The sequence below is a fragment of the Oncorhynchus kisutch genome, linkage group LG6, assembly GCF_002021735.2.
Source record: "Oncorhynchus kisutch isolate 150728-3 linkage group LG6, Okis_V2, whole genome shotgun sequence".
Taxonomy (NCBI): Eukaryota; Metazoa; Chordata; class Actinopteri; order Salmoniformes; family Salmonidae; genus Oncorhynchus; species Oncorhynchus kisutch.
In genome coordinates, this window is record NC_034179.2 from 60,454,899 (window position 1) to 60,467,298 (window position 12,400).

Genomic DNA, 12,400 nt, shown 5'->3' on the forward strand with positions numbered 1-12,400 from the left:
GTGTGCAGCTCTCCCTGCACTATCATCTCCAATATAAATAACATGAGCAAGTCTACTTCTGATAAGCTTCCCAGTAAAGCATTACAAACAATCAAGCATTCCAGAAAAGTGCAAAAACAGCCCATATTAACATATGTTGCCAATAATAAGTCAATAACTTGCTAGTAACAGATGACATTCATATTTTGATTTTGATCTCTGAAACTCACTTAGATAATACCCTTGATGATACAGTGTCCGCAAACTCTGATGTTGGCGAGTACACAAATGTACCACACCTGAGGTTATGATATCTACCAAAAAGAGAGAAATACCAATGGGCGTGGTGTTGCAGTCTATATTCAGAACCACATTCCTGTAAAGCTTAGAGAGGATTTCATGTTAAATACTGTTGAAGTAATAATCTGTATCACATAAAGGCCATTCTTGTGGGAAGCTGCTATAGACCACCAAGTGCTGACAGTCAGTATCTGAATAATATGTGCTAAATACTTGATAATGTATGTGATATCAACAGAGAGGTATATTTTCTGGGTGATTTCAATATTGACTGGGTTTCATCAAGCTGCCCACTCAAGAAAAAGCTTCAAACTGTAACCAGTGCCTGCAACCTGTGTCATGACCGTCCTGTGAGGATCCAAATAGGTCAAATCAGCTTTGCAATAAATAACTTCAACTAGACCCACTCTCACCCGCAGAGGGGGGAGGGGGGAACTGGTGGGGGTTAACACCTCACATCCTGTTGTAAAATCAAGGGCAGAACATTCAACATCTCCCTCTCCAATATTCACAAGAGGAATGTGCCTTCGCATTAAGAATACTTTTCCTGACAAAACTCTAACACATTCAAAAGCAACTACTGGAACAACATTTCTAACATAGAACGTGGGGAATGGGCAAAGGTGACCTAAAAGAACGTGATGTCATTAAAAATGTTATAAAGGAAATACTGTAACTTAGAAAGTATACATACTACATGTACAAAGTTTCCATCCTCTACGTTGTGCATGCTATATGAAAAATTATGAAAGTGTTTTCATAATTGCCCCCTTTGAGCAAACTGTATGATATGATGGGTTAAGAATTAACATATCAGACCAGAGAGACATAGAGCTACAGCTCACATTTAAAGTGGTTTGAACTCTGAATCTCAACCACAGGTAGAGAAGATAAAGTCACCTCCTGGACAATCACTGGTTAGCTGTGCTAAGTAAAGTATCTAGAAAAGTGAATTGAAGTGGAACCATTCAACTACTCTTTTGAAACCATTGTATTCCATTACTCTCATCACCCCACTGGGAACCATCGACATGACTGGCTAGCCTATCTTCAAAGAAGCTTCAGGAGCGAATGGAAGTAGAATACTTTAGCTCTGTTCAAGACTACACAACAAGTCACCGGATACTGGACGACTGCAGAGGAGAACAACAGTAGAAGACAGGAAAGGCCTAACCCCTTTCCAAGGCGGCAAGGTTCCGAAAGAGATACACGGCGAACCAAGGCATTTTTATGTAAATACATTCATGATCTCTTACTCCACGCGAGCTGCGGTTTGTGTGCAAAGTATAAGTGAGAGCAGTTTCTAAATTTACCAACGTTAAGTGTCTGTCCCTCGCTCTCTCTCTTAACCTCTCCTATCCTGTATTACTATTTAGTTAGCTGGTAAATAAATAATTAAACCAATTTGTGTAGAACTGAATCTTAAGTAAGGCTCGGGTTTGCAGATGCAAGGTTATGACTGTTGAGAATGATGATATGATACGAGGTTATGATTAATAAGTTGACTGTTTATGGATGTGATAGGTAAAGACCTTTGAGTTTAATTCTGGAGATGGTAACGTTTTGAACAATCACTCTCATGGTGCCCCAATCAGAATGAGTTAATTGTTACATTATTAATTTAAATAGGTTAACAATTACACATAGTTAGTTGATTTGATACTATAACAGTCATCAGATTAAATGAACTTAAGGATCCGCCCCTTTTTAAAATTTTCAACTAAAATGACATCCCCAAATGTAACTGCCTGTAGCTCAGGCCCTGAAGCAAGGATATGCATATTCTTGGTACCATTTGAAAGGAAACAATTTGAAATTTGTGGACATGTGAAAGGAATGTAGGAGAATATAACACAGTAGATCTGGTAAAAGATAATACAAAGAAAAAACCAACCGTTCCTTTGTATTTTTTTGTACCATCATCTTTGAAATGCAAGAGAAAGGCCATAATGTATTATTCCAGCCCAGGTGCAATTTAGATTTTGGCCACTAGATGGCATCAGTGTATGTGCAAGGTTTTAGACTAATCCAATGAACCATTGCATTTCTGTTCAAAATGTTGTATCAAGACTGCTCAAATGTACCTAATTTGTTTATTAATAACTTTTCATGTCCAAAATTGTGCACTCTCCTCAAACAATAACACAGTATTCTTTCACTGGAATAGCTACTGTAAACTGGACAGTGCAGTTAGATTAACAAGAATTTAAGCTTTCTGACAATATCAGATATGTCTATGTCCTGGGAAATGTTCTTGTTACTTAGGCTAATGCGATTACCATTAGGTTGTATGTTAGCTCAACCGTCCGGTGGAAGGGATACTGATCCTAAAGAAGTTGAAGGTAAAGTCACGATCAGTCAACCTACCAGGGCAGTTACAGCACACGAATTAAATCCTCAACATGTATTGATCAAATCTTTACTAATGCTGCAAAAATTTGCTTTAAAGCAGTATCCAAATCCATAGGATGTAGTGATCACAATATAGTAGCCATATCTAGGAAAACCAAAGTTCAACAAACTGGTCCTAATATAGTGTATGAGGTTACACAATAAGTTTTGTAGTGATTGTTATGTTAATGATTTAAAGAGTATTTACTGGTCTGTAATGAGGAGCAACCAGACACTGCACTTCACACATTTATGAAACTGCTTATTCCCGTTACTAATAAGCATGCACCCACTAAGAAAATGACTGTAAAAACTGTTAAATCCCATTGGGTTGATGAGGAATTGAAAAATGTTATGGTTGAGAGGGATGAGGCAAAAGGTATGGTAAGTAAGTCTGGCAGCACAACCAATTGGCAAATGTGCTGCAAATTGAGAATTCATGTAACTAAATTAAATTTAAAAAAGAACAAACTATACAATGAAACAAAGATAATTTTTTTATAAAGAATGACAGTAAAAAGCTTTGGAGCACCTTAACTCTTGGAACTAACTATCCGGGAGAATTGTCATCAACTGACACTAATTAGCATAACGCAACGGACAAAAAATATTACTAGAAAATATTAATATTCATGAAATCACAAGTGAAATATATTGAAACACAGCTTAGACTTTTGTTAATCATCTTTTCATCTCCGATTTTGAAATCATGCTTTACAGCCAAAGCAAGACAAGCATTTGTGTAAGTTTATCGATAGCCTAGCATAGCATAATGTACAACTAGCAGCAGGCAACTTGGTCACGAAAATCAGAGAAGCAATCAAATTAAATTGTTTACCTTTGATGAGCTGTTTTCACTCACGAGACTCCCAGTTAGACAGCAAATGTTACTTTTGTTCCATAAAGATAATTTTAGTAGCCGAGGATTGATTATAAAAAACGTTTGCCATGTTTCTGTCGATATTATGGATCTAATTTGGAATGTTTTTCGGCGTTGTCGTGACCGCAAATTGCACATATTCCAAATTAGATCCATAATATCGACAGAAACATGGCAAACGTTTTTTATAATCAATCCTCAAGGTGTTTTTCAAATATCTATTCGACAATACACTGCTCAAAAAAAATAAAGGGAACACTTAAACAACACAATGTAACTCCAAGTCAATCACACTTCTGTGAAATCAAACTGTCCACTTAGGAAGCAACACTGATTGACAATAAATTTCACATGCTGTTGTGCAAATGGAATAGACAACAGGTGGAAATTATAGGCATTTAGCAAGACACCCCCAATAAAGGAGTGGTTCTGCAGGTGGCAACCACAGACCACTTCTCAGTTCCTATGCTTCCTGGCTGATGTTTTGGTCACTTTTGAATGCTGGCGGTGCTTTCACCTAGTGGTAGCATGAGACGGAGTCTACAACCCACGCAAGTGGCTCAGGTAGTGCAGCTCATCCAGGATGGCACATCAATGCGAGCTGTGGCAAGAAGGTTTGCTGTGTCTGTCAGCGTAGTGTCCAGAGCATGGAGGCGCTACCAGGAGACAGGCCAGTACATCAGGAGACGTGGAGGAGGCCGTAGGAGGGCAACAACCCAGCAGCAGGACCGCTACCTCCGCCTTTGTGCAAGGAGGAGCAGGAAGAGCACTGCCAGAGCCCTGCATAATGACCTACAGCAGGCCACAAATGTGCAGGTGTCTGCTCAAACAGTCAGAAACAGACTCCATGAGGGTGGTATGAGGGCCCGACGTCCACAGGTGGGGGTTGTGCTTACAGCCCAACACCGTGCAGGACGTTTGGCATTTGCCAGAGAACACCAAGATTGGGAGGAGGAAGAGGAAGGCATTGATGCTATGGACTGGCCCGCCCATTCCCCAGACCTGAATCCAATTGAGCACATCTGGGACATCATGTCTTGCTCCATCCACCAATGCCACGTTGCACCACAGACTGTCCAGGAGTTGGCGGATGCTTTAGTCCAGGTCTGGGAGGAGATCCCTCAGGAGACCATCCGCCACCTCATCAGGAGCATGCCCAGGCGTTGTAGGGAGGTCATACAGGCACGTGGAGGCCATACACACTACTGAGCCTCATTTGGACTTGTTTTAAGGACATTACATCAAAGTTGGATCAGCCTGTAGTGTGGTTTTCCACTTTAATTTTGAGTGTCACTCCAAATCCAGACCTCCATGGGTTGATACATTTGATTTCCATTGATCATTTTTGTGTGATTTTGTTGTCAGCACATTCAACTATGTAAAGAAAAAAGTATTTAATAAGAATATTTCATTCATTCAGATCTAGGATGTGTTATTTTAGTGTTCCCTTTATTTTTTTGAGCAGTGTATATCAACCGGGACAGTTGGCTTCTTAGTAGGAAAGAGAGAAACAATGGCCACATTTGTCTATTACGCACAAATCACTCTGAGAGCCACCAGCTGACCACTGACGCAATGTTGTCGTTCACACTCATTTTTCAAAATAAAAGCCTAAAACTATTTCTTGTGACACTAGACACATTAGGGAAGCCAGAGAAAAAGGAATCTGGTTGATATCCCATTCACTGCTCAATAGGGACGCATAGGAACAGTTTTGGAAACTTTAGAGTGTTTTCTATCCTAAGCTGTCAATTATATGCACATTCTAGCATCTTGTCCTGACAAAATAGCCCGTTTACTTCGGGAACGTTATTTTTCCAAAAATGAAAATAGTGCCCCCTAGTTTCAAGAGGTTAAATGACATTTTGGGCAAAAAAGGCAAACAGCTCCATCATTCATTGAAATAGATGGTTAATTCATAACAAAACCCACTGATATTGCCAACTACTTTAATGATTTTTTTCATTGCTAATATTGCCAAATTTAGGCAACGACATGCCAGCAACAAATGCTGACACAAGTACATCTGACCAAATTAAGAAAGACAAGCATTTTCATTTTGAATTCTGTAAGGTGAGTGTGTAGAGGTGAAATAATTATTGCCACCGGGGTCTGACAACTTGGATCGAAAATTACTGAGTATAATAGCAGACGATATTGCCACTCCTATTTGTCATATCTTCAATTTAAGCCTACTAGAAGGTATTTGCCCTCAGGCCTGGAGGGAATCAAAAGTCATTCCGCAACCTATGAATAGTAAAGACCTCTTCACTGGCTCAAATAGCAGACCAATCAGGCTGTTACCAACCCTTAGTAAACCTTTGATAAAAATGGTTTGACCAGATATAATGCTATTTTACAGTAAACAAATTGACAACAGACTTTCAGCATGCTTATATGGAAGGACATTCAACAAGCACAGCACTTACACAAATGACTGATGATTGACTGAGAGAAATTGATGATACAAAGTTTGGGAGGGGGCTGTTAGACTTCAGTGCGGCTTTTGACATTATTGATCATAGTCTGCTGCTCAAAAAAAACATATGTGTTATAGCTTTACACCCCATGCTGTATTGTAGATAAAGAGTTACTTGTCTAACACAACACAGAGGGTGTTCTTTAATGGAAGCCTCGCCAACATAATCCAGGTAGAATCAGGAATTCCACAGGGCAGCTGTCTAGACCCCTTTCTTTTTTTCAATCTTTACTAACGACATGCCACTGGCTTTGAGTAAAGACAGTGTGTCTATGTATGCGGATGAGTCAACACTATAAATGTCAGCTACTACAGCGACTGAAATGACTGCAACCACTTATAGAAGAGCTGCAGTTAGTTTCAGAATGGGTGGCAAGGAATAAGTTAGCCAGAAATATTTCAAAACTAAAAGCACTGTATTTGGGACAAATCATTCTCTAAACCCTAAACCTTAACTAAATCGTGTAATGAATCATGTGGAAATTGAGCAAGTTGAGGTGACTAAACTGCTTGGAGTACTCCTGTCGTTGTCAAACCATATTGATACAACAGTAGCTAAGATAGAGAATAATCTGTCCATAATAAAGCCCTGCTCTGCCTTCTTAACAACACTATCAACAAGGAAGGTCCTACAGGTCCTAGTTTTGTCGCACCTGGACTACTGTTCAGTTGTGTGGTCAGGTGCCACAAAAAGGGACTTAGGAATATTACGATTGGCACAGAACAGATCAGCACGGCTGGCCCTTAAATCTACACGGGGAGCTAACATTACTGATAAGCATGTCAATCTCTCATGGCTCAAAGTTGAGGAGAAATTGACTTCATCACTACTTGTTTTTGTAAGAAGTGTTGACAAGCGCAGACACCCATGCATACCCCACAAGAAATGCCACCATAGGTCTCTTCACAATCCCCAAATACAGAATAGACTATGGGAGTCCCACAGTACTACATGTAACTCTATTCCACATCAAGTAACTGATGCAAGCAGTAGAATCAGATTTTAAAAAATGATCAAATACACCTTATGAAACAGCGGAGACTGTGAAGAGACACACACAAAGGTACAGACACACGCATACGCACACAAGCGCTAGCACACACATGTACATTGTAATATTGTTGTATGATGGTGTTATACATTTTGCATTGTGGATATGTAGTGGCGTAATGATGTTATATACAACAATATACTGTTTTATCTGTTGCTCCAGACTTAGAAAAAACTGCCTTTGCACCCCATGTATGGAATAACAAGTTCCTTGCAACTAGTTACATTGATGACTCTCGGGCAGTTCAAAAGATGGATTGAGGACATCTTTGTTGAGGAATGTGATTGTTTTTCTTAAGTGTGTATTTTTGTATTATCTTGTATTTTGTAAAATGTGTGAAATTGTAAAATGCAGGGCTGCCTTATGAAAGACACCGGTCCTTTTTGTCAGTGGGACTCCCTGTTGAAATAAAGTTAACATCAAATATAATCCAGTCAAAAAAAATCACAGCATTTTTAATAAAGTTGTTAGCGGCACATTATTGTGGTCTCAAACCAGTGAGCATAAAGTACATTCTTCAAGAATATAAGCACTCTGGAATTATTTACACAATGAAAGTCATAATTGCTGCAGTTATTAAAACCATAAATGCTGTGAATGACACCTCCTCACCGGGACCAATTTCCTCTTCTCTCTGCATACATCTGAGAATCAGGATGAACCAACATCACCCATGGTGAGTCAAAAAATGTACCAAATTCATATGATGGGACAGTTACGTTTCAATTTCCATAGCGTCGCTGTAAAGTTTAAACAAAGGATATTTCAGATTCACTCTGCCAGCTAGATGCTGGCGTAGAAACAGTGGGGTAGTGGTAAAAAAAAAAAATCGCTGATCCCAGGTTGCAGTGAAAAAAGCTATGCTCCCTATACGTTCAATACATTTTTCTATAAAAGGTGGATAAACGCTCACTTAAAATGAAGGTGAGTAAATTACGTTTACTCCACAACACTGTAGAATAGATTATTAATAATGTATGCCTACACAATCTTCCAATGGGACGATCGTACCACTAAACGACACCACCGTTGCTTGTTTTCAAGTAGTTTACAGAACTATAGTTTAATAGTGGATCCCAAATCAATTGTGGGGAAGGGATGCGAGGCCTTATTTTCCCATCGTATTGAGAAAAACAAACTCCATAAGGAGAGTGAGTGAGAGAATGTCAATGAATGCTCTGACTGCTGCGAGAGGGAAACCTTGCGGTCTGGTGTTACCATGGCCACTGGGAGAAAGAGGATGGAAACAGAAAAATGGTTTTATTACATTTATTTAGACACACTTTGACATTCAAATAAAAAAACATTTTATTAATAATATGGAACACTAAAATACAGGACATAAGTGTATTAAAATACATTGAAAAAATCATAGCCATGCATTTTTACATGACCAGTATTTAGATTTGAGTGTGTTCTTACATAGGGAATTTGGTTTTGTCCTAATTAAACAGTTCACATCACTGTCCGGGTGTGGTGAAGTGGACTAGGAGGAGAGAAACACATTGTGCATTGAGCCCTGTAAGAGCTTTTTATTAGTTAGCACAACTGTGCAATATTTTGGTCTGTGTAATAATACATACATAAATAAATAGTTAATCACAATACTTGCAACCTCACCACATCAATGCTCTAAAAATCTACCAATGGTACACTCTACAGATCACAGGCAAGCCAAGCACTGCAGTAGTCTGGGTACCAGTCTCTTTAGCTATTCCACTCCCTGTACTCAGAGTGGAATGTTTCTAAAGAGACCTGTACTCAGACTAGCACTGTTGCACACGATTGGCAAACACCACACAAACACATACACACACACACACACACACACATTGAAGAATGAGCAACAAAAAAAAATAGATCAGATCTTCTTCTAGTCCATGGGCTCAAACAGCTTCATTCTCTCTTGGACAGAAAGACCCTCCTTCAGACTCTGACAGACAAAGAGACAACACAGATGGAAAAAAAGGAAGAAATGAGGCACAAGATCAGTGTTTTGTTTTTAGTTATTGCAGTGTTATCAAATTGGGATTTAGTGAAAGTTACAGTGGCTTGTGAAAGTATTCACCCCCTTGGCATTTTTCCTATTTTGTTGCCTTACAACCTGGAATTAAAATGCCTTTTTGGGGGGTTTGTAATCATTTGATTTACACAACATGCCTACCACTTTGAAGAGGCAAAATATTTTGTATAGTGAAACAAACAAGAAATAAGACAAAAAAATTGCATAACTCTTCACCCCCCCCAAAGTCAATACTTTGTAGAGTCACCTTTTGCAGCATTTACAGCTGCAAGTCTCTTCAGGTATGTCTCTATAAGCTTGGCACATCTAGCCACTGGGATTTTTGTCCATTCTTGAACTTCTCTAGGGTAGGGGGCAGCATTTGGAATTTTGGATGAAAAGCGTGCCCAAATTAAACTGCCTTCTACTCAGGTCCAGAATATAGGATATTCATATAATTAGTAGATTTGGATAGTAAACACTCTAAAGTTTCCAAAACTGTTAGAATAATATCTGTGAGTATAACAGAACTGAGAAAAAACCATTCAGGAAGTAGGATTTTTTTGTCTGTTGTACTTTTCTATTCAATGCCATTACAGTATCCATTGACTTAGGACTCAAATTGCAGTTCCTATGCCTTCCACTATGTCAACAGTCTTTAGAAATTGTTTCGGGCTTGTATTCTAAAAAATGAGGGAGTAAGAGTAGTCAATGAGTGGACCCTGCCGTGTCACAGAGCTTTTTCATGAGCACGACCGAGAGAGTACCTTTCTTGTTTACCTTTTACATTGACAACGTTATTGTCCGGTTGAAATATTATCGATTATTTAGGCTAAAAACAACCTGAGGATTGAATATAAACATCGTTTGACATGTTTCTATGAACTCTATGGATACAATTTGGATGTTTTTGTCTGCCTGTTGTGACTGCGTTTGAGCCTGTGGAATACTGAAGAAAACACGTGAACAAAACAGAGATTTTCAGATATAGAGAGACTTTATCGAACAAAAGGAACATTTATTGAATAAATTAATGTCTTCTGAGTGCAACCATATGAAGATCATCAAAGGTAAGGGATTAAGTTTATCTCTATTTCTGACTTGTGTAACTCTTCTACTTGGCTGGTTACTGTTTGTAATGATTTGTCTGCTGGGCTATGTTCTCAAATAATTGTAAGGTATGCTTTCTATGTAAAGCATTTTTTAAATCTAACAACGTGGTTGGATTCACAAGAAGTTCATCTTTAAATCTATGTAAAATTGTTGTATCTTTTCTGAATTTTTCTGAATTTCTCTGTTGAGTATTTCTGTATTTGAATTTGGCGCTCTGAAACCTCACTGGATGTTGGCATACCCTAGAGAGGTTAAGGCAAAACTGCTCCTGCTCCTTCAAGTTGGATGGGTTCCACTGGTACACAGCAATCTTTAAGTCATACCACAGATTCTCAATTGGATTGAGGTCTGGGCTTTAAATAGGCCAATCCAAGACATTTAAATGTTTCCCCTTAAACCACTCGAGTGTTGCTTTATCAGTATGCTTAGGGTCATTGTCCTGCTGGAAGGTGAACCTTCATCCCAGTCTCAAATCTCTGGAAGACTGAAACAGGTTTCCCTCAAGAATGTCCCTGTGTTTAGCGCCATCCATCATTCCTTCAATTCTGACCAGTTTCCCTGTCCCTGCTGATGAAAAACATTCCCACAGTATGATGCTGCCACCACCATGCTGCACTGTGGGGATGGTATTCTCAGGGTAATGAGAGGTGTTGCGTTTGCGCCAGACATAGCATTTTTCTTGATGGCCAAAAAGCTACATTTTAGTCTCATCTGACCAGAGTACCTTCTTCCATATGTTTGGGGAGTCTCCCACATGCCTTTTGACAAACATCAAACGTGTTTGGTTATTTTTTTCTTTAATCAATGGCTTCTGTCTGGCCACTCTTCCGTAAAGCCCAGCTCTGTTGAGTGTACGGCTTAAAGTGGTCCTATGGACAGATACTCCAATCTCCGCTGTGGAGCTTTGCAGCTCCTTCAGGGTTATCTTTGGTCTCTTTGTTGCCTCTCTGATTAGTGCCCTCCTTGCCTGGTCCGTGAGTTTTGGTGGGCGGCCCTCTCTTGGCAGGTTTGTTGTGGTGCCATATTTTTTCCATTTTTTAATAATGGATTTAATGGTGCACCGTAGGTTGTTAAAAGTTTCAGATATTATTTTATAACCCAACCCTGATCTGTACTTCTCCACAACTTTGTCCCTGACCTGTTTGGAGAGCTTCTTGGTTTTCATGGTGCCGCTTGCTTGGTGGTGCCCCTTGCTTAGTGGTGTTCCAGACTCTGGGGCTTTTCAGAACAGAACAGGTGTATATACTGGTGTATATACTGGTGTATATACAAGTGTATATACAGGTGTATATACTGAGATCATGTGACACTTAGATTGCACACAGGTGGACTTTATTGAACTAATTATGTGACTTCTGAAGGTAATTGTTTGCACCAGATCTAATTTTTTGAAACAAGTATTTTTTTTCCATTTCACCAATTTGGACTATTTTCAGTATGTCCATTACATGAAATTAAAATCCATTTAAATTACAGGTTGTAATGCAAAAAAATAGGAAACTTGCCAAGGGGGATGAATACTTTTGCAAGGCACTGTACCTCGCCCCTGACCTCTCACCTTTGACCTGACCCCTCTGATTTGCCTGGTGAGTGTCGACCTCTCCTTCTTCAGGAAATCAGGGTTGCTTGTCAACTTCACTATGTCTACAGTGTATGCATAGAGAGAAGTCCTAAGTCACTATACATGCCAGTAGGATTATTCGTCCGTGTGCATGCAGGTGTGCACATATGAGTGTGAAGAGTTTGCACTGTGTGGGGTGGGGGTGTTTGTGTGTGCATGTCTTACCGTAAGCCTGAGCAGAATTGGAGCCGTCGCCGCCCCTGCCCTCATCCCTGGGAGACCCTGTTGCAGTCTGGAGCTCCTCTCGCAGTTTGGGAATGTCACATTGGACCTTGGACCGGCTGAAGCTCAGCTCAGCATACAGGGCTTTGAGCTTGTCTTTGGCGTATGCCTTATCCTGCATACACATATTGGGAAGATTGAAGTTTTGCCATATTTCCTTTGACGGTCTATTGACAAAAAAATCTGGTGAATTCGAGTGGATACACATGGTTTCAGAACCCCCATGGAACGGGGAGCCAAACATTTATTTTAGACTACTTGAAACTAGAGATGTGCACTGTTAGTTGAATATACAAATCGAGTGAATATCAGTCTTTGCGCAAAATAAAATTACAGGCCTATTTAGTATTTTTTCTGACAT

At 39.5% G+C, this 12,400-nt stretch overlaps 1 protein-coding gene across 1 annotated transcript in view; it reads right to left on the minus strand.

Moving 5' to 3' along the window:
* Positions 1 to 8,336: 8,336 nt before the first annotated feature.
* Positions 8,337 to 12,400, minus strand: part of LOC116374322 (centrosome-associated protein CEP250-like) — an 89,455-nt gene continuing 85,391 nt past the window's right edge. Inside the window, exons 19-21 of the mRNA XM_031825956.1 lie at positions 11,983 to 12,154; positions 11,755 to 11,840; positions 8,337 to 9,014 (exon numbers count right to left, since the gene is read on the minus strand). Of these exons, the coding sequence (XP_031681816.1) occupies positions 8,955 to 9,014; positions 11,755 to 11,840; positions 11,983 to 12,154 (318 nt within the window). The 3' untranslated portion in view covers positions 8,337 to 8,954. The remainder of the gene's footprint in view (positions 9,015 to 11,754; positions 11,841 to 11,982; positions 12,155 to 12,400) is intronic.